The 22,661-nt window shown below is 41.0% G+C and overlaps 1 protein-coding gene across 1 annotated transcript in view; it reads left to right on the top strand.

Annotated features, from left to right (window-relative positions):
- Positions 1–22,661, top strand: part of LOC111222411 (thrombospondin type-1 domain-containing protein 7A-like) — a 134,824-nt gene that overhangs the window by 57,586 nt on the left and 54,577 nt on the right. Inside the window, exons 5-11 of the mRNA XM_022746126.1 lie at positions 3,660–3,728; positions 7,637–7,792; positions 10,227–10,430; positions 15,214–15,408; positions 15,801–15,839; positions 16,144–16,179; positions 19,605–19,836. Coding sequence (XP_022601847.1) covers positions 3,660–3,728; positions 7,637–7,792; positions 10,227–10,430; positions 15,214–15,408; positions 15,801–15,839; positions 16,144–16,179; positions 19,605–19,836 — 931 coding nt within the window. The remainder of the gene's footprint in view (positions 1–3,659; positions 3,729–7,636; positions 7,793–10,226; positions 10,431–15,213; positions 15,409–15,800; positions 15,840–16,143; positions 16,180–19,604; positions 19,837–22,661) is intronic.

The following is a 22,661-nucleotide window of genomic DNA, read 5'->3' as shown; positions in this document are numbered from 1 at the left end:
TCCTTTTGAACCAAATCAGGAGTCATTTAGAACAGGGATTTGTCCGCTCGTGTGTCCTGCTGTGACTTGCCAGTGGCCACAGGAGCAAAGGCCTCCGTTTCTGACACTTGTCAAACCAGCTTAGAGTCAAAGCTGCCCTCTTAAAGAGGGTGTTAAAGACATTAGTTGAGACTAAGCTTATGGAGACCAACTGTGTTGATCGCGTGAGAGAGTGACAAAGTCTGAGAGGAGGTGAGATGCCAGTCGACAATTTTGCCAAATGTAGAGAGATGCTCCTCTTTGTTTTGACACAGCCATCGCTTGTAATAATAATAATCATTTTTTTATATAATACGTTTCAAAAACAAAGCTACAAAGTGCTTTACAGTGATGCAAGCAATAAGTTAGTAAAGTAAGTAAAGTAAGTAAGTAAATAAAGTGAAGAAATTATAAAATGACAGAAAACGATAATTAAATCAGTGACATCTTTTACCGCCATTTATTTAAGTCATCTGTTTAATAAGGGATTACATAAACTGAGGTAGCCGAGCAACTAACCTAATGTTTGTCAAGCCAAGTAATAAAATATGTTAATTAAAGAGTCAAGGAGTTATCGCTGTAAGTAAACTTACAACAGTCCTTATAGCTGTATTCAGCTCTATGGGTTTGTCCATGTTTGTGCTCATTTTTCTGTCGCAATGTTTCTGCTTCTGGCACCTGAGGGTGACGTTACTGTTCTTAATCTTAATTACAAAGCCCTCATTGGCTCGGTGGTGTTTCCAACCAGGGAAACAGCCATGAGAGCACACCAGCAGACCTAGTGGTGTCTGAGATGTAAATTCATAGGTCTGGAAACAGACTATAAAGCTAATGAAACACTCAACAGCAATGTTTTATATGATTTTTTTATTTTTTCCATCTGTGTTTATCTGGTTATTCATGATCCAGAGACGATAAAACACAACATCACGTCATGTGCATCAAAATTTTCTCCCTGAGAAAATAAGTATTAAATAAGTATTGTGAGATAGGTTTAATAAATTGTTTGTTTTTACTATTGTCACTAAGATTTTAGTACAAACCTATTCAGTAGTTAGTTTGAGACTAGCAAGTAGTTACTAAAAGCTGAGGAAGGATTTTATGCAAAAAATTTGGAATAACATATTCACGTATCCACCATCAATCAATGATGGACACGTTTAATTTTCTAGATTATTACACTTTATTCTTTTTAATATTTCTTGAAGGGTCATAATATTAATCTAAAACTATAATGTGAGATGTTGAATACATTTATAATGAATGACTTGTGAGGGAGGAGCTGGCAGGGCCTCTGCTAATCTAAAGCAATGTTTTTCTGGGTTTGAATTGATCGGCGGTCCCTTGCTTCTCTGAGTATCTGCCCTAATTAAAGAATAATGAGTCTGGTAGCAAAGATTAAATCCATCGACGGACAAAGTGTATTGTATAACATAAGGAAGAATGTATAATGTATAGCCTGTGAGACTGTATGTCTTTCCTCTGTCCGTCTCCTCCTGTCTCCCTTTAAGCTGAAGTGCTATACGGACTGTAGGGCGAGTGAGAGCACACGGTACACGTGGAGCGATCATACATGTTGAGGTGTAACCTCTGCTAGTATACAGTGAAAGATTCATATAAACAAGCATGTTGAAAGTGGTGTTGCCAGGGCTGGCTGTGCAGAAATGTGCGTGACTTGTGTGTGAGAGTGCATGAACACACACACACACACACACACACACATGCACACAAAGTTCTTATCTTCTTGGCGCAGGATTTCTTTTCCTTCCATTGGGGGGTAATCTCCCAGCATACCACTGAGACAGAGAGGCAGACAGTGGCTCAAGTGAAGTTTGCTGCAACCAGCGCTCTCTTTTCCCCCCCGTTCTCATGCATAAATATCACCATGCAAAAGGGAGGAGGATACCCTCAGGCCAAGATCTGGAATCAGCTTACCACCTCCTAAATCTTAACCTTAATCTTTATGGGGGAGTAGCTCCAATCTGACCCCAGATCTGTATCTATAGCATAAGTAACTTCATCTAGCATTTCCTCAGCTAATGCTGTGTAACTCGAGGCTTGGGTATGCTCAGCTGCTGCAGCATATGGATCCCTGAAGCACCACATCCAACCTGGTGGGAGTTGACATTTTGGTCACCTTTCCCAGTATCTGACCAGAAGATTTACTTAAAAGGTTGATTTCAATTCTTAACCACATGTTGTAAATAAAGGTTAGAACAATGTCTTTTGAGAACCAGAATCATCTGAAAGTGTGAGTGATTGGAGTGACATGGTCGGCCTAGCTTAGCATAAAGACTGGAAGAAAGGGGAAACAGCTAGCTTGGCTCTGTGCCTGCAAATATCTTTGCAAATCCCTGCAAATATCTTTGCAGGCATAAGTGCTTTATTGACACAATGTGTGTTGTTTGTGACATGAACAGAAATGTAAAAGCAGCAATTTGTGATTTTATGCTTCAGCTTTGTGCTCAAGCTTTTTCTTTTTCTTCTTTCCTGACCAGTTATTACATTTTGAAAAAAGACACAAAGATATCAAGAAATAATACACAGAGACACAATTAAGAGAAGGAATAAGAAATCTGAATCCCAGGGGAGTGATGCAGGCACAGCTCAATGCTAATACACTTCCTGCTAAAGAAGAAAAAAAAAGAAACAGGATAAATCTCCTGGTAGAAGAAAGCTGCTGGAACAGTTTATCCTTCCACCCAGCATTTTCTGTGCAGCATCTGCAGCTACAGTGAGGGGTTGCTACGGGAAATAATCCAGCACAGTAACAATGGATGACAACACTACAGTCACTGCACCTGCTAGTTCCAGCTCATAACACCTTTTAAAACCAGTAATTGTTGTTTTTACCTTTTTCAGTTTTTTGTGCAGGTGAAACGTTTTTATTGGTTAGCTTCAGATGTGTCAGTGAGCGTATTTTGGGAAGAGCTCAGGCTAGCTGTTTCTCCTGCCCCCAGTATTTATGCTAAGCTAGGCTAACCATGTCCTGACTGCAGCTCAGAGTGACGTTGATCTTTTCATCTCTCTCTTGGAAACACAGCAAATAAGCACATTTCCCCAAACGGTTCAATGCTTGGAAAGTCATAAAAGACAATGCAAAATCAAGACAATCAGCAGTTAATTAGCTGCCATGAAACAAAGATGTTAATTGTGTCAAAGACCCAAGATAAGTCTGTCGCTGTGAAGTTAAAAAGACTGTAATCAGATTTCTTTTGATCCCCCAATGCTAACATCTCCAACCTGATCAGATGACACGGTGACCAAAAGTCTGTGTGGCTTTTGTTCGTAAACCACGAGTCTGATTTGGCCATATCAAAATAAAAGAGTCACAAACAAAAATTATCTTGTACTATCGCTTAGACCAAAAAAAAAAAAAGAAGAAAAGACACAGACAGAAAGATTGAATCTTTCTTCTAAAGCATTTGATTGTAAACAGTCCCGGGTTTTCGAGGCCCAGCTCTCTGTGGCCTCTCCTGCTGTGGCTGTTGCATTAGTCTCTGCTAGTGTCTGATGTACAGCCCCCCCCCCCCAACACACACACACACACGCACACACACACTCTCCGTGTTTGTTTGGTAATGCCTCCGTCTCCCCTGTGTGTGCGTAGCTAATAGCGCTATCTCCCCCTGTAATTGCAGCGGGTCAGACCCAAAGACAGCAGAAGCCTAGTGTTCCCCCTCTCCTCTCCATCACCTTCCAGATTACAGGTAGGTGCTTTTAGTCACGCTGATAACGGAGCCCCAGCCCCTCCCCGTGCTATATGCCCCCCAGGTCCTTTTTTCTTTTTTCTTTTTTACCTCCACATCCCTCTTTATCCACTTCCTTTCTCACTATCAGTCTCCTCTGCTCTATCCTCCTCTCCCGTCCTCTATACCTCTCCTCTCTCATTTTTTCCTTTCCTCTCCACCCTTTTCTTTTCCTTTTTTCTCTTATCCTCTATTCTGTTTCCTAACCTCTACCCTTGTCTCCTCTCCTATCCTGTGTCCTCCTCTCCTCTTCTCCTGTTTCATCTCTCCTTGTTTCCTTTCCTCTCTTTGTTTCCTCTTGTTTTCCTCAGTACTTGTTTCCTCTCATGATCTCCTCCCCTTTTTTCTTCTCATCTTCTCTCCTAACCTATATCCTCTTTTTCTCTCCTATCCTCTGTCCTCCTCTCCTCTACTCTTGTTTTATCTCTCCTTGTCTCCTCTCTCCTCTCCCCATTTCTTTTCATCTTCTCTCCTAAACTCTACCCTTGTCTCCTGTCCTATCCTCCATCCTCCTCTCCTCTACCCTTGGTTTTTCTCTCATTGTTTCCTTTCCTCTCACCTTATTTCATCTCATCTCCTCACCTCTATCCTTATTTCCTCGTTTTCCCCCTTCCTTGTTTCCCCTCTCCTCTCCTCTCCTCTCCTCTCCTCTCCTCTGTAAACATTACAATGGACCACAAAGGAAAAAAAAGAAGACAAAATCATTCAATTATTGATTTTAACAACACATTTGTGAAGGCTCCCTCCACCACTGTGATACTGTAGATTTATGATGACATGTGTAGTGTACACAAAAATACAAATCTGTGTTTTCACCAAAGTAACACGCCCAGACGGCGGCTCCTCATTCAGAGTGTTCAGTGTTGTCGACCAAATCCAACAACGGGATAAGAAGCATTACAACAAAGTTATGTACTCTCCCACAAAAAGCCGGGCAGAAGAGGGGAAACTTTGAAGGGACTGTAAGAAAAACTTTGTTCCCTTCACAAACAGAATGTGGAAAGTGAGACGTGAGACATTTTCCACCGCTGCAGACAGTAAGCCGCACTCGCATGAGGGATTTTTTCCCCCCTCCGTTGTCAGTTCAGCACAATAGAAAAATGAACTCACTGGGGAACACTCTATAAAGTGGACTAATAGAGAAGAGGGATATAGAGAAGGTTATTTTTTTTTCTCTCTCTCTCTCTTTTTATCACACGGAGACTAAAACTGTGTTGGTCCTCAATGTTTTATTCACAAATGGATTGATGTTAAAAGATTGAAGTCAGTGTAGTTCCCCAATAAGACGTGGATTAACAGTGGCTCAGCAAACTCAGTATTTGACTTGCAGTGTATTTGTAAGAGGAATTAGACATTTTGCATTTCAAAAGCCCCACTTACCTTCCCCTGTACAGTTCTGAGGGAATTATGATTCAGCTCTCATGACTATGTGAGACTTTAAGCTCTTAGATGTCTTGTAGGAACAGTTGGAATACAGGAAATAAAGTGCCTCAGGTTGAACATGTGAAGAGATTTTTTTTCTTTTTTGTTTCTTTTTGTTTGAGTCACTAAATATCCACTATAGAAAAACATATTTGAAATTTATCTCTCAATACTTGAAAAGTGGAGATCACTCGATCCTCAGACTCTGTAGAGAGAAATCTTACAAATGTCTTGTACATGTGTATTTAACTTTCATGCCACCACTGATCTCTTCTTAAGACTTAAGGCCAGTTTTAACCAGGGAGAATTTCATTTTGTGCGGGAAAGATTATGTAAAACGCAGAGTGACAGAACCCACAACAGATGGTGCCAATTCAGTCACTGTCCTCTTGTAGCATCAAATTAAAATGAAGCAAAGTCTGCTTACACTAACAGGTGTTGTTGGAGGAACTGCAGTGTCATGAGTTGATTACAGAAGACTCGTCTTTTACAATATTTTGTGAAACTCGGCTCAAAATATCTGCTGTATCTTTGATATTCACTTCAGAGTTTAACTTTCATGCCAGCATTTTTTCAGTAGAGTTAATTTACTCTAATGGTCAGTAGCTCCCATTAAATTACAACATTAAATCTACAGACTATAACGTGTACTTTTAGTTAAAGAAGCTAATTGTAAGATTTGCTACTGCTACATAGCCAACATTAGCATTAATAGCTGGCAAGAAAACACGTTCGGCGGCAGAGAAAACTTACAAACAGCCGCTTTAAGCTCATCTTCTTTTAGGTCTTTTTCACTAAAATAAAATGTTTCCATTTTATTTATGTTTTTATACCGTTTTATACCAATTATTCCCTAACTTGGAATGTGTGTTTTAGGATGAAATCTGGTGGACATGTTTGCTCTGTATGTGTGTAGCTGTAAAGCAGCCGAGGCTCAGAAGTGTCAGTCAGAGTGTGGAGCTCCAGGCAGGGGGTTGAACCCGTCTGCTGAGCGAACAGGACTCTCTCTTATCACCGACGACGACCTGGAAGCACGGAGGTGGTGCACTGCTGGCCTGGTGGTTTGAAGGAATATTTCAACATTTTGGAAAATATTTGCTTTCTTGATGAGAAGATCAAAACCATTCTCATATCTCATCACTAAATATGAAGCGACGCTCAGCAGCCAGTCAGCTGAGGTTAGCATAAAGACTGGAAACTGGAAAAAAAACGGCTAGCAAGGCTGTTAATGTAAAGCTAAAAGAATCTGCACGCTGCCTCCAAAGCTGACTCATTAACATGTTCTCATCCTCTTGTCTCATCAAGACTTCGCTGCTCCCAGACTTCCTGTGAAATGACTTGTCATTTTAACACTTCACATTTTTTGTAGGCATTAAACAAATAAGATATAGCGTGTTAATCAGTCGGCTTTAAAGATGCTGGTAGGTGCATTTTTACACTTTGGACAGAGCCAGGCTAGCTGTTTCCCCTTGTTTCCAGTCTGCATGTGAAGCTAAGATTACATGTCAAACTCATTCCTTTAAGGCCCATGCCAATCGCTTCTTGGGATTCAGTCTAACAAGACGTTCTCTTCTCCATCTCTGTCCTCATATTTTGTCATACTTTGTCAATCTCCACTTTCTAGTATCAAATGAATACTAAAAAAAAAAACCCCTGCACACACAGCTGGAAGATACAGTAGGTTTACTTTGAAATGACACTGACACCAACATACATACAAAATGTGCATGCATAAATGCATCAAGTCAGTATCTTCAGAAACTCCACACATCAAATGTATTTATCACGCCACGGCTCAGCAGAGAAATGTGATCTGCACAGTTGTCACAGAGCTGTGCCTTTGCATGGCGATAGCATCTCTCCATTTTATTTTCGACAAAGTTCCTCAGTGGGAGGTCAGACAGACGCGCACTTACCAGTTGCATTATGGAAAGAGCTTTTTAAGTCCAGCGTGGCATGGAGAGGGAAAGTAGATGCCGAATCACACCTCATGGAATAATCTCCAGCCAAGACGTCGTCACCGTTCTCTCACACCTTCAGTGTTGTATTGTTGAATCCTCTCTCCTGTCTCCGGCGAGAGTCGGTGGGCAGGACTCCACGATGTTTTATGTTGCTAGCAAGGCGCTGCACAAGATAATCACTGCTAATTTATCATTCTGACATGCTAACAGGGAGGCGATAAACAAAACAAAGGGATAATAGTGTCTACTTCACAGACATGCTTTGTTTTGTTTTTTGTTTTTTTTCCACCGTGGCTCTCATCTGCTCTCTATAGGGATTTTAATACCAGGAACAAAAGTAAATAAGCATTCTGTGTCCCTTGTTCCTGCTGGTTGTGATGCTGGTAAAAATACCCCACATAAAGACGAACCGGGATAGGATCAAAGTAAAGCAGGTTCATTTTATCTGCTGCTCATTTTCTGTTTTCCTTTTCTTCGTCTGCGCAGCCTCCCGCCCGGTGGAGAACAGGCTGTGCGAGGGGCCGATCCCAAACAGGTCCCAGCTGTGCCACATCCCCTGTCCCATCGACTGTGAGGTGTCGCCTTGGGGTGCCTGGGGGCCCTGCACCTTTGAAAACTGCGATGATCAGGCTGGAAAGAAAGGTACAAAGACATACATGCAAATAGATCATCATGGTTTGAAGGTTTCATGTGCCACATTTTAAACGTGATTATGATTTTTCTGAGTTATTGTGTGACATTGCTTTAAAGGTCCCATATAGTATAAAAGTAGATGTCCATGTGTAGTGTGATTATAGATCAGGTCTAGCTTCTATATTAATACTGTGAAAGTATCAAAGCCTCAGTCCACAGAGAAATGCACACAGCCTGTATTCAGAAACTGAGCCTTAAAACGACCCGTCTGGACTTCTGTAACTTTGTGATGTCACAACAAAGCAGTCACCGCTCTCAACAATGCACCAGGCCCCGCCCACCTGGACCCACCATCCAACCTAGCAGGATTTGGTTTCTCTGAGTGTTTTTACCTGAAATCTGATATATTTTTATTCAGTCACTCAGAAAACAGTCAGCCAATCAGAAGAGAGGCTCAGAGCCTCCTTTCTTCTGATTGGCTCACTGACCTGTTGTTACTAGAGCTGTAGAAATGTAAAACTACATTGAGATGGTTTTTCATACTTAAAACCACTAATTTATCTTCTTATGGATATCAACACCGGGAAACCATGGGACCTTTAAGACAGTAACTGTCTCAGGCTAGTTGTAATGTTTGTCATTTTTTCAAATAAACTCACCCTCCCACCCCTGCTCATATTCACTTTCTTTTGTTACTTTATCAAGTAATTAGTCCATTCCTTCATCCTTCTAACACTGAGTTTTATTTTGTGATGAAAAAGCAGTGACCTCTCACTTTGTTCCTTTTTCTTTTTTCCAGAAATTATACCAATGTATTTAATTTAACGAGGAAATAACAAAGTAGATTATTATGCATATCTTATTTCAGTAACTTCCCGTGTGTGGTAAACAAAACAATTTTATAGTGTAGTAAATGCTGTTCATGCTCCATCCAGCACTTTATGTTGTTTTTTTTTAAGAGAGCAATATAATCAGTATGCAGTACCGGATAAACATTATTATTGAGTCTGAAAGCATTAATGAACCTTCATTCTTCATCATAGTTTTTATTACATGACATTATTATTTTTATACTAGCTATAACCTCACCATATATCGTCATGAATAGTTAATGATTGAATGTCTGTAGTCATAGCAGGTCATCTTGTTAAAAATACATAGGAAACATTTGTGTGGGTGGTGGTGCGGCCATGTTAGAATTACATTTTCAACATAAAATGTGCATCTGTTATAACAACATCTGGCAGTTCTTCAATCAGTGCATTCATAGTTTGGGAAAAATAAAATGTTTTTGCAAAATTACACATAAATCTAATGTGATATATTTGAAAAAGCCATTAGATGATCAACGTAGTGTTCACTGAAGCTTCAAAAACATGTCGTAGTCTGACTTCTGCATGACTTGGTTCATTGGTCACATGTGTATTGTAACTGTAAGAACTCACTGGAACAGTATGGGCGGGGTGAGATTCCTGGTCGCCTCGAGCTCGCCCCAATTTTTTCTCATATTCCCATTAGTATTAATGAGTTGTCTGAGCAAGTCAGCCATCAAACCCAACCAAGCTAATCATGACCATCTATCATCAGTGGTGGAAGGAATACTTAGATCATTTACCTCAGTAAAAGTATCAGTACCACAGTATAAAAAATCCTGGATCCAAATGTAACAGTACAGGAGTATTATCAAAGTGCTCTGTGACTGAACTATTATTATATGTCAGTATTAGCCTTTACTGATGTAGCTGGTTGAGACTGAACTTGATTCAACTACTTTATATACATTTAGTACAGTGATGCCCAACCTAAGGGTCTGCCCCCTCCAAAGGGTCACAAGATAAATCTGAAGGATTGTGAGATGATGGAAGGGCTGGAAAGGACAAAAAACTAATTTCTAGTATAGAAAATTATATTATTTTTTCGGATTCTCCTGTAATTTTTGATTTTGTTATGAAATACTAGATTTTACCTATTTGGACAGTTATTTAAATGAAACGCTGTGAGACGTTTAGTGGGGAAAATGTCTCGTTGGTGTAACCGCTATGTACATGTACATGACAAAGGGCCCCAACTAGACACAGTTTTGTTTTTTGTTTTATTGGTAATTTTGTCACAAGTCAAAAAGGTTGTAGCGATGAATTATGAGTTTATCATATTTTCTTATGTAAAATTCAACAAAATCTGAATTTCAAAATCTTAATCTTAGAAGTAACTCAGTTGCTAAAGATGTCAAATAAAATATAGTGGAGTAAAAAGATTTATAGTGTAGTGGAGAGGAAGTGTAAGGTACCACATGTGTACTAATTTAAATGTTCTTAGTTCTTTTCCATCGCTGGCTATCGCACATATGAGGGAGAGTGTTCTGTAAATATACTGCTAATAGATTTGGTGTAATTCTCAATCAGGGCAGCTAAGCACTGTCTTTGCACTCTTTGCCATGCTGCAGGTTTTAAACTGAGGAAGCGGCAAATCACCAACGAGCCAACGGGAGGGCCTGGAAACTGCCCGCACCTGGTGGAAGCGGTGCCGTGTGACGAGCCCAGTTGTTACGACTGGCAACTGGTCAGCCTGGATCAGTGTGTTCCTGAAGACGAGAAGCCGTGTGGGCCCGGCAGTCAGCTCGCACAGGTCCAGTGTGTCAACAGCAACGGTGAGATGGGAGAATTCAGTCTCACTGTCCACGTAGATGATGAGATTTTACTGAAGCTGAATTTGCTGTCGATGATGCCTCGGCTGAGTGGTTAGTTTGTGAGCATTTTCTTTCTGTAGAGGCTGTACTTGTTGATTGACCTTATCGAGCAAACTCCGACTCTCCATTTACTCATCTAAAGAGTGTGTTGTGCTTTTGGTCCACCTCCGTTTGCATGGAAGTGCAGGTCTGACCTTGTGTGAAACATTCTATATTTTCAAAGTCACCTCTCCGCTGACCCCTCCAACTCTGGCTGTACAGCTCTGTACGTGAGGAGATTTCCATGGCTGGACTTCTGCTTTGCCATTCATCAACTTTGCGAGGAGTTCTCTCCTGACTCCATTTCCTCTCTCCCTCCCTCCCCTCCCCTCTCCTCTCCCCTCCCCTCCCTGTTAAACCTCTCCTACTTTAACGCTTGCTCGATTCAGCGTTGCCACCTCTCTCACGCTGTCTCTCTCATTACAGTCTTCCTCTCTCTGCACGCACAATTAAACCTTACTCACACTAAATCAAATCAATCCTCCGTGGGTCTTGGGGTATCTCGTGCCCTTTGCTGCTCCTTTTTACTGCTACTCTTTAGTACTGTAAATCTTTAATATGAGGGCCGGTGGTGCAGAGATGCTTTCCAGCCTTTCTTATTGCTTTCAGGTTAAGCACAGATGTTAGACAAAATAAGGCACGACACATTATTGATTTTAGTTCAGTTTCTCTTTCCTGGTAAGCTTTGGATTACATACCATGTTTATTCATCCAGCATGTAAAGTTAGACAGAGCTGCAGCACTAGGAATCTCATTCACTTCCTAATACACCCGGTAAATCTTCATTTTATGATCTGGTGCAATGACTGCGTTCGTGTTTTCGCCACTAGAGAACTTGATTTGTCCTTCTAATGTCGACCACAAATCACAGTTCATGCATCAGCTGCAGGTACTCGCTGAGGTTGGTCCGGTGGATACTCCCCCCCCCCTCCCCCCTCGTGCTGCAGGAGTAACACAAACTCCGCACTGTTCTTTCTCCCCCTTACTTCGGCTGATTGATCCCTCCCACGTTCACTCCCTCATCTGATGAAAATTGATTTGTTCTGTTTGGATTTTCAGCTCTCCTTTTTTTCGCCTCAGAGATTTTTCACTGCAATGTCGGCAGTATATTTTCTCCGAGTATGTCCCAGTCATAAAAGAAAAGGCCACACAGCCGGGCCCCAGACAACAGGCGAAGGTCGATACAAATGTTATTGAAACTGGCTATTGATATTCCCCGTACTGACTGCCTGCCCACTTAGGCAGAGAGCTGTTTCTTCTCTGCACACTGAGTGCGGAGGTGTTCCTCTCGTTGTGGGTGTTCTGTTCATTCATGTTTTCTGTGTGGGAGCCTAAAAACTGCGAGGTTTCCTTGTCACTTCTTATTTCCATGCCTTCTGAGTTCAGTCATGATTGGTTCACTGCATATCTGTCAAAGTGACATCTTAATGCAAAGTCAGGCCCGGTCTGACTTTTGAAGCTCAAGCGATTCTCCACTGCTTGAAATTTCGATTCAGCCATTGAAAGATTTACATTTTTCCTGAGTGTGTGCATCGCTTACAGAATAAGAATATTCTCTGCTTGGTTCATTGCAGCACACAAGGCAACATGGACTGAATATGTGGGTTAATATCATTCACATATAGCTGGTTCATGCAGCGCCATTAATAAAACATGAACAGTAGTGTAAAAAATGTGGGATTCCCATGTGGATTTGCTCTTTGCATGTTCAATGCCACTTCAGTATGAAGATAGGCCAGAGTCAAAAGTGCATCAGTATGAATATTCTACAGATAATCCATAAAAAAGGCTCATAATCAGCTGCCAACATCAATATGAGAAACACAAGTGAAACGTTTTAAATTATTTCTGTGGTGAAGTACAGCTTAGGTAAATCCAGGAAAATTGGATCAGCCCAGAAATGTCTTTGCTGTTGCTTTACAGATTCCTCGATTTAGTCTGTGATTAAACATTATTTGCAAATAAGGTTTCATCCAGTTTTAGTTATCGTTCCTCTGCTCTCATCAACGTCACAAGTTTTGATTACCTGAAGCAGCACAGAACATCTTCACAGCCCCGTGACTCTAAAGGACAAACAAGAAATAACATCCAATCTTTGTAATTCATCAATTTGTATTTGTATCCCCCATGAATCTTTAAATGAGATGCCACAGATCCTCCTTATGTTTGAAAACCTGGTCTGGTCTAGAACTGCTCTATGAAAAACAATGTCAAAAGAGGAGAAGGTCAAAAATTACCCAGATCCTTTACCCATTGTAAGTAAAAGCACCAATACAACTATGTAAAAATACTGAATTACAGATAATAGTCAAACATCATCCTCTGGGACTGAAAAATGAAGCCAACACGGAAGTGACAAAAACTGCACTTCCACAAATGGCCACTAGAGTCTGGCTCCAAAAACAAGTCAATCTACATAGACTCCCATGTTAAAATGTCCAACTTTACAGCAGAAATAAACATTTCTACAGCCTGGTACAAAAACAGTTTCAGTCTTTATAGCTAATTTCCTCCTTCATGACAACTGTACGCACAGGTACATTTTTATATAAATCACCTGATTACATTTTATTAAGGCTTAAAGTCATGTATAATTGAGGCTGCTTTGAGTGACAGGTGGATGAGCATATGCTTGCCACAAATGAGCATACACCGAATCCTTGGCTCCACACATGCCCCACGTCTTTGCCCATGTTTGTATTAGCTGGGAGTTAGGCGGAGTCAGGCACTGCCAAGATGGCAACAGTGGAGCAGCTCACTCTGAGCTTCAAAACCACACCTCAGACACCCGTGGGTGACGTCACGCAGGCCGCGTCCAGTTTTGTAATAGTCCTTTATTCACAATTACAAAAGTTTTATGTGCAAAATATACTTAAAGTATCAAATGTAAAAGTACTCACAATATTTCACTGTTGTAGCAGGTCAAAGTGGAACTACTTATAACTGTTCTTTATACAGTTAGGTCGTAATCCAGTGGTTGCCAACCTGGGGGTCAAGCCCCTCCTCAGGGTCACAGGTTAATCTGAGTAGTCATGAGATGATTAATAGGAGAGGAAAGAAGAAAAACAAAGATTTGCTGCAAAAAAAAAAAAATCTGTGACAGTAATGTTTGTCAAATAAATGTAAAGAACTGAAACGTACATTATTTTCCTGTGTAATTTAGTGGAGTAGACGTATAAAGCAGCATAAAATAGAAATGATCAAGTAGAGAACAAGTACACACTCAAGATGAATCACTGGTAGAATAAATCCAGCCTCCTCCGCACAGAATCCCCTCTACCTGCTGTTTATGAAACAGCATGCATCATGCATTTATTGTGTGTTTCAAATCTTCACCTCTTGTCTGCAGATTTCCTCCTAGTTTGTAAACCAGACACATGAGGTGAGCGAAGAATGCCAAGTCGATGCCTGTGCCAGTTTGGAGAATATCCCTCCCCAAGTTGTGTTGGGGAGAACAGACGTCTTAAGAAAACAAGCACGTCTCCGCAATTTGAAATGGGCTGTGTGCTTGACATTGTGCTATCAATTAAGACACACAGCTGTTCATTTTCTCCGCTGCTCCCGCCGTGTTTTTACTGAAGTGTAGTTTGAGGGAGATAATTTGATCCTTGCAATGAATCTTTGAGCCTTCAAATTTATTCTCATCGCCCAAGTAACTACCCAATGTATCCAAAATTAGCGAGTAAACTTTTATCACATAATCAGGAAAAAAATTAACCTGCACTCAAAAATATAATGGAGGGTATTTTTATTGACACCGATAAAATCAACCTGTTTCACATAGGGCTCATTTTCTCTCTCATTAAGCTAGCGGCACATTTAATGACCTCCCTCTTCAGAGTTTGTGGTTTAAAATTTATTCTTTGGTGATTTGCTATTTTCACAGATATATTAAGGACACAGTTGCACATTGTCACACACCCTAGGATTTAATTTGGGTAAATAGACCATCATCATAATGAGGAAAAGGTGATGCCTCAAATTTCAGCAGTTTACATTGTTGCTTGTTAATACAAGCAGGGTGATAAAGAGGCAATGATGTAGTAATACTAATGAGGATATCATGGTAATATTCATCCTTGATATAAAGGTTCTATGCTGTGAACGTTTTCACAGTATTAATGGGGTGATATCAGGACACTTCCTCATTTGGCAAATATTTCTTCTTTTCTGTTCATGTAATACAATCAAAATTCAATTTATAGGTAATTACCGATTTCTATTTCCTGGAAATGTCTTGTAATTGTGGTGGTTTAACATTGACATAGAACAAAGTTGCGTTGCATCTGGCTCAGAAATATAAGAATACTATAATTATAATAAGTTAATACAGTTGGACGCGGTGAATTAAATTGGAAATTGCACATTCTGAATAAATTACACATCTGAATGCATCTAAAATTTAAAAAACAGTGTGTGTGTGTGTGTGTGTGTGTGTGTGTGTCTGTGTGTGTGTGTGTGTGGACTCTGACGGTTTTACCCCAGTTCCCCAAGATTCTACACTAATATTACCCCATTATTACTGAGAGACTATTACCCTAATATATCCTTATTACTGTGAGCACATTAACACATTGTCAAGCTGTCATGTTTTCCCCATTGCCACCTTGTAACAAAAGTTAATCACCCCTCTGTCAACTTCTTATTACCAAGTTGTACCGAAGCTTCGGTCTTTGACCCTGTCGTATATTCTTCTCTTCCTCAGGAGAGGTGGTGGACAGAAACCTCTGCTCGTCCTCCCCGGCTCCGGAGCCCGTGCCATGTGAGGTGCCTTGCTCAAGAGACTGTGTGCTCAGCGACTGGACCCCGTGGTCCACGTGCTCTCAGACCTGCTCCAGTAAGACCATCGAGGGGAAGCAGATGAGGACCCGCTCCATTCTGGCTTACAACGCCGGGGAAGGTGAGTCTCCACCTGCCGACAGCCTTCCGCGCCATCACGTATGGAAATGTATGCAGATGAGGCCTGGATATTGGCTTAGTCATGGCCTTTCAAGTTGTCCTCTGCTGTCACTCACTGAATGTCTGGATTTCACACTTGTCTGCATGTGCATTTGTCCTTATCTCAAACAGTCTGCTTATCTGTCCTGGTGATTATTTCTGTTGGTCTGTCTCTTCGCCTGACACTCACTTTTTATCTGTTTCTAAGATCATTTCTTTGCATATGCTTGTTCTCTCTGGTTTGAATCTGTGTGTGTGTGTGTGTGTGTGTGTCTGCTTGTCTGTGCGTCTTTCTTTTTGTCATGTCACCAAACGTTTTCCTGTGTCTTATCTGGGTGTGTGTTTTCCTCTCAGTCACTGCGATGGTTGTAGCCTGGATCACAGTGATGGAGGGTAACATTCGTAATTAAAGTTTGCTGGTAGCTGTTTTAAACCTCTAGCTATGTGTCTACATGTGGCAAAATGAAAATCGTTAGCTTGTTGTGCGATCTAAAAACTATGTACATTATCATAACAGCTTTAGGGTAACTTATAATTGATTTAGTAGTTATTCATCCAGTCTAGTCAAGGCGTGTTGGCCATGTGTGAAATAGCTTGATTGTCTTAGCTGTTTTCTGTTGTTCTGCTGTAGTATTAGTGTATGTACTGCATATCTCACCTGTCACATTAACATATCTAACATCTGTGTTTATCAAAGGTCTTTCACGGGTGCCGAAGTTTCCAGAACTTTTTGGTAAATCTTTAGACCAGAGATATAATAGTTGTACTTGAAGTAACTTTAGAAAGGAGGAGAAATAGAAAAGAAAACTATATTCAAGTATGTTCCTATGTCTATTCAGTCACATTTTTATGAACACAGGTACTCAGTAACAATACCTGATAAGAAGCTTTGTCTCTCCACAACAGGTTTCCCCTGCAAACTAGATTATCTGATTAGATTTTGAGCTTCTTGGCAGATTCTGCAGCTGCTGTTTTGCATATTAATGAGGAAATAAAACTGTTTAAACTACAGGAACCCGAAGTTTTAAGATACAGGGTTCATATTAATATGCAACCAACAATATGCTGGCACAGAGTCGTGTGCCTTGCTAATTAATTCATTAATAAGCCTAATTAATGACCTATTTAGCATAGCTGCTTATATTGAACTGCATGGTGATTATGATGGGACTTTATGAAGCCCAAGTGCCTCTTACTATTTGACATTCATCATTTGAATCATATTCAAGATGCGTCCTAAGTGGCGTTTGCTCCAGCTCCAGTAAATTGTAAATCCGTTCTGCAAATGTGAATACGTTTAAATAACTTACACACGGAGTTTTGAAAGTAAAAACCAACTCAGTGACTCTGTTTCTTACTAACATTGGTTTGCTGGTTTTGTTTATTGCTCCATCATGTTTCTATCTAAGGCTGCGTCAGCTTTTCATACAGCCTTCTCAAGGTCATCGTTAGGCAGCTGCTCATGGTCATTTGAGGCACCATGTAATGCTAGTGTTGGGATGAGCGTCGCCCCTGCTGTTACTCAGCTAAGCTGGCACGATGCCGTCAGCAGAAAAGAAGTCATTCTCAGTAACCATTAGGTAGTCTGTGATTCAGGCCCAACTGTGTGCACACCGCCACTCATTACAGAGCTGGCTCTCTGTCAACTACGGCAGCGAAATACAGGTGCGAAGGACTCGCAGTCCTGCAATGCCTCTCAATCTTTGCTGAAAGCCCTAAGTGTCGGCAATTACTTTTAACCGGAGAGGGCTCTCTGAGTCCATCGACCCAACAACTGTCTGACTGACTGACTGCCGCCTCAGAAGACAAATGAGAGGGAGACGGACGTAAACGGGGGGGGGGGGTTGTAAAGGGGAATGAGAAAAACAATGGAGGTTGTACTCACAGAAGTAATGCACTGAGAGGTTGACCTATGACTTGCAGCTGGATTCAGCAAAAAAGGAGTATGAATAGTCTCCAGAAAACCAAGATGCCTGCATGAGAGGAGCTATTCATTCAGTGTGCGAACACACCTAAGTATATGTTTTACCAATATCTATAATAAGAACGTCCAACTCAGTTGCACACAATGTTAAATTAACTGAGGCTGGTCTGTGAAACAGAATTAGTGGCATAAACATTTGTTGATGAAAACACCTTAACAGACTATTTTGATAGAAAACAACACAATAGATTTATGCACTGATAATGCAAATGCAGGCTGTATTTGGAGTCAGCGACTTAAGATAAAAAGTCATTTCAGATAGACAAAGGGGAAAGTTATCTGTATTCAGACTGGTGCTTTTCAGGGGCTTAAATTGATTTCTTGGCAGCACCTGCAGAATATTGAAATCACACCCGTCCAACTCACACCTCCAAAGTTTCCCAGATTATCTTGAGTTGACGGTTTCTGGGAACAATCGTTTCCAATATGCCCTTCAAAACAAATACCAACCTTTAATGCTAAAGACACTGAGCAACAGGCAAAGAGGGCTGATGACGCCAACAATGAATACGTGAATGCGAAATATACTAAATACACTGAGCGTTAGTCAGTTATAATGATGATGATCAAATAAATAAAGAAGACGGCGCAGTGAAAAGAGAGCACGGTGACGTCTCGACTCTTTATCACAGTTCAGCACGTAAGATTGAGCAGCAGCCGCATACAAATCAATCAACCTGAGCCTCAGTGTGTAGCCTCAGGGAAACAAACTCTCACATCTCTCCTGAAACTTCACACCGGCTCCTTTATTGTTCATTTTCAAAGTTGTTTATTGCATCGCATTGTGCATAAGAATATATTCTTTAAGGTTTAATTCCTTGTGAAAATTGAGAACGTTTCACAACATTAAAATCTGGCTACGTCTTTTTATTTGGCTGCCATTGAACATAAGGTTGGAAAAAGTTTATGGTTAGCTCCCGCTTATGTAAATAAAATCCAGGTGTGCTTTGGCAAACAGCTACTATCATTTTGTTCCGTGCTGTCAAGTTACATATGCAGGTGAAAAGCTGCTGAAAGCGTCTCTTAAACAACAGGAAACTCTTACTATAAAGGTGCTTTTATGTGTGGGAGTGTAGGTTATACTCGGTAAGTTTCACAGATCCAGGAGTTTCAGGGAGAAAATAGGCTAACAGCAATTGTCAGACAGGTTGTGCTGGATTTAATAGAGCTTCTTACTGGAGGGAAAATGTGCTTAAGCCCCGAGTCTGAGAAGCATATAACCCAAGACGTATCACAACTCTGGCCTTGAGTTATGATATTTCTGAGGTACGATTATCAGTGTGAAAAAACGGCTTGGCTACACTAATTGCCTATCCAACATGGTCACAGCTGATGAAGCTATTTATATTTGTAGCTTCTGTAAATCACCCTGGTGTTTTGATCCTGTGCTGAAATGAATTGGTGAAATGAAATAAATTAGTCAGCTTGTGCTGCTGAGTTGTTCTTTTCACATTGTTCATTGCTGCTTGAGCATCTTTCTGCACCTAGTCGACTGGTGACGTGGCGACAGCGCAGTCCTCCTGAAACGGTGGCAGTAAAGCAGTATTAATTGTAGTAAACACTAACATTGACCTATTAACATTCATTCAATCTGTATTAAGCACACCACTCATGGGGGATCCATAGCAAGAAAACAAAGACAAAGACAAAGAGAGGAAGAAAAGAAACGAAACCCACATAACAGAATCAGATACCTACACAAACATCTATAGATCAGATTTTGTATCATTATATATCATGTCAATTGTTTAGTAAACAGTTAACTAGCTGACTAGTTATAACATTAGTATTTATTTTGACTGATGTCCAAGATTCAACCTCCTGTTAGCTCGGCTCGTCAGGGATCTTTAGCAGCTAAATGTTAAATTATGTGCTGCTAACTTTGCAACCTGCCGTTTGGGAAGGTAGTGTGAAGAAGGTTTATTAGAGCCTTTTAATGCTGAAAGCAGCTACATGAAACAAGGTTGATGAGAGCAGTGAGTGTGAACCAGACCAGCAAAGTTTTGGACCATAAACCAAAATAATGAGCTAAATGTGCTGAGTTGGTAATTCTCTGTGGGTCTGTCATGACGAGCGACTTAACTGTCATTGTATAAGTAAAAAAAGTGTTTGGTTTTTAGTTTTTATCCCGTACGTAAGAACAATTTTGACCCCCACTATGTTTTGGTTCTCAGGTGGCGCCCTGTGCCCCAACAGCAGCGCCCTTCAGGAGGTGCGGAACTGTAACGAACACGCCTGCACGGTTTACCACTGGCAGACTGGACCATGGGGCCCCTGTACTGAAGACCCCTCTTCTTCGTCCCTCAACTCCTCCAGCAGCAACGGTCAGGGCCCCTGCTCCATGGGAATGCAGACTCGCAAAGTCATCTGCGTGCGGGTCAACGTGGGACAGGTGCCTCCTAAGAAGTAAGCTATTTTTCACTTTTTTTTTTCTATCTGTTTTTCCATCTCGCTTATCCGTCTAACAGTCGTGCGTGTTTGCTTTTAACAGCTGTGTCTGTGCCATAAGGTTGCTTCATCCTGCAGCAGTCATATTTAGATGTGGTGGGTGTTTCCAGCCTCTGTGATTTGTAAGTGTGTATAACTGTGAAATCAGCTCCTGGAATATTGTGTTAGAGAGAAAATTGCTCACTTCTTAGAAGTAAAAATCCACTTGCTTTGAGCAGTAGTTCTCCATCATGTGTCATCAAGATCCAAGAGCAGGCGCGCTTTCATTTCAGACAAATCTCCAGAACAGCCGATTTCTACTGATTTGGACATTTTAATCCAAAATGGAGGAAACTAATCAGTGAAATCTAGAGGTGAGATCCGACAAACAGAAGACAAGGGGTGCTTCGGTTCCTTTTTGATGTGTGAAACAAGAAAAGCCCGTCTTCCACTGTCAGGTCAAACAGAGATCTGTGAGCATCTGTTAGGATGAGGAGGCGAACAGAGTAAACATTTCTAAGTATGTTTTTGAAAAGCCAGTGGTAAACTGTCCATGGTAAGACTGAATGGTACATGCAGATTTGTGTGTGTGTGTGTGTGTGTGTGTGTGTGTGTGTGTGTGATATTGAGAGTGAGCGAGATTTAAAAACAAAGGAAGAGTCAGGAAGTGAGAGACAGATGAGAGAAGCAGCAGTGGTGGGAAGCAAAGTGACAGCAGGAGAGTAAAGCAAGTCAGAGAAGAAGAAAAAAACAAAACAAGGAGACGCTGACAAAGCAGGATAAGTAAGCTGAGCAAACTCTACGTGAAGTTACCTCCCAATTCATATCTTCCCTGCGCAGGCGACCACAGATAAATAAATAATCTCTCCGTCCCTGTAAGCCTAATTAACCCTGCCATTTTGGGCTCTGGTAATTTCTCATTGATGATAATGACAGTAATTAAATGGGACTGATACTTTAAGGCAATTTAATCATGAGGCAGATGAGAGACAAGATGTTTGTGGTGAGCTCTGAAAGACCACACTGCTTGAGGCAGATTCAAAATACGCTGTCGAGTTTACTTTAACATCCGCCGGAAAGTTCAGCTCTGGTCTGGTGTCAATTATCCTCGACTGCTTCACTCCGTAACACAAGATAAAGGAGCGGATCTGCTTGTGTCATGTTCTGTGCAAACGACACCCAGAGTAGACGGATTTATTCCTCGCAAAAAAAAAGAAGGGGGCCTCTTAATGTATGTTCTCCTTCGTTGAATGTGTTCCTTTAGTCTCTCACATTAGACAAGAAAATTCTTCTTCCTCCTGTATCACACCCCCCACCCTCAGGCGTAGTTATCAGTGAGGAGAGGATGGGAACATAAATTATTTAAAGGGTCGGAGTGCGTTGTGTACAAGGCAAATGTGATTCACAGAGAACAGCACTGGATAAAATGAAGATTAATGTCCAGTTCAGTGGCGGCTGGTTCAGCAGCTGACCCAGACGCAGCAGCTGCACTTATCGAGTTGCAGAAGAGAGGTCGAAGTCCAGGATGTATTTTACTTTTTAAACAGAGCAGAGACAAACACAAGCTCAGCGGGCTGGAGAGCAGCAGCAGGTAGAGGCGAGAAAGAGGTTTCAGTCGATTCGACTCCATTATGTTTTGTTTTGGCGGGTCTATAACTATATATAACAAGGATAATATAAATATAACAATATAGTAAAGTATCATTTGTTATAAGGGCAAAAGAACAACATGTAACAGTATCACTAATGAGGAGTGAAAAGAAGAGTGGACTCCCATCAACACCTACTCACCCACTCAGCAGGTGGTCACTGTAATTCACCTGAGCTGAGTCGGACTGAGCTTTAGTGTAATGAAGGTCACACACTCGACTTAGAATATTCCAGGAGCTGTTTCCAACCTGTGTACCATTTAATAGGGAAATGTTTTTTTAGGTCACTTCTGTGATATGCAGTTACCACAGAATCTTTTTCTTTTGCTTGTAATGGATGAATCAGTGTGGCGCTGCTATGGTAACGGGGATCAAAACAGAGTCTGTTAGACCGAACAACACAAATAGTCGGACTATCAGACTGGCTGTAAATAAGTCCCTACTTTCCAAACCACTCATTTGAAGTGAAAACTGCACAGTATCAGCCAAGCTGTTCATTGTAAACATGTTGGGTTTTGAAGAGCTATTTCATGAATTACCCTTGAGCAGCTGCAAATTTGTTGTTTTTAGTGAAATATCTCAATAACTTTTGGATGGATTGCCTTCAAATTTTATTCATACATTCATGTCCCGGTTTGAATGAATTGTAATAAGTTTGGTAATTTTCATCTAGTCTAATGACCCCATACCTGCAGAAGTGGTGGAGCAGGTTAAGTTTGCGTCAGGAAGGGCATCCAGCTTAAAACCTCTGCCTAATCAATATGTGGACGGTGATCCGCTGTGTTGACCCCTTACAGGAGCAGCTGGAAGACAATGACCTGTAGAAGTAATGATATTCCAATAATCTGTACCTTGACTTTGGTGTTATTAGCAATGTTAGCATGCTAACACACTACACTAAGACTGTGAACATGGTTAACATTATACCCGATGGATAGCAGCATGCTACCATGCTTAAGTTAGCATTTAGCTCAAATTACACCATGCTTTATTCATCCTGATGAAGGCAAGATATCCAAAGACATCTGTAGAATAAAGCATGGTGTACTGGAGAAGACTTGTGCCAAGTGTTTTAATTTTAATGAATATTTTTAGTAGAACAACAACTCCTCTTAAAAATGCACTGTGTTTGAGGTGGAAAGCCTTTCAGAAGTC

The sequence above is a fragment of the Seriola dumerili genome, unplaced genomic scaffold (genome assembly GCF_002260705.1).
Source record: "Seriola dumerili isolate Sdu_G_001 unplaced genomic scaffold, Sdu_1.0 BDQW01000092.1, whole genome shotgun sequence".
Lineage (NCBI taxonomy): Eukaryota > Metazoa > Chordata > Actinopteri > Carangiformes > Carangidae > Seriola > Seriola dumerili.
The sequence above is the reverse complement of the archived record's forward strand: the minus strand, read 5'-3'. Positions and strand labels throughout refer to the sequence as shown.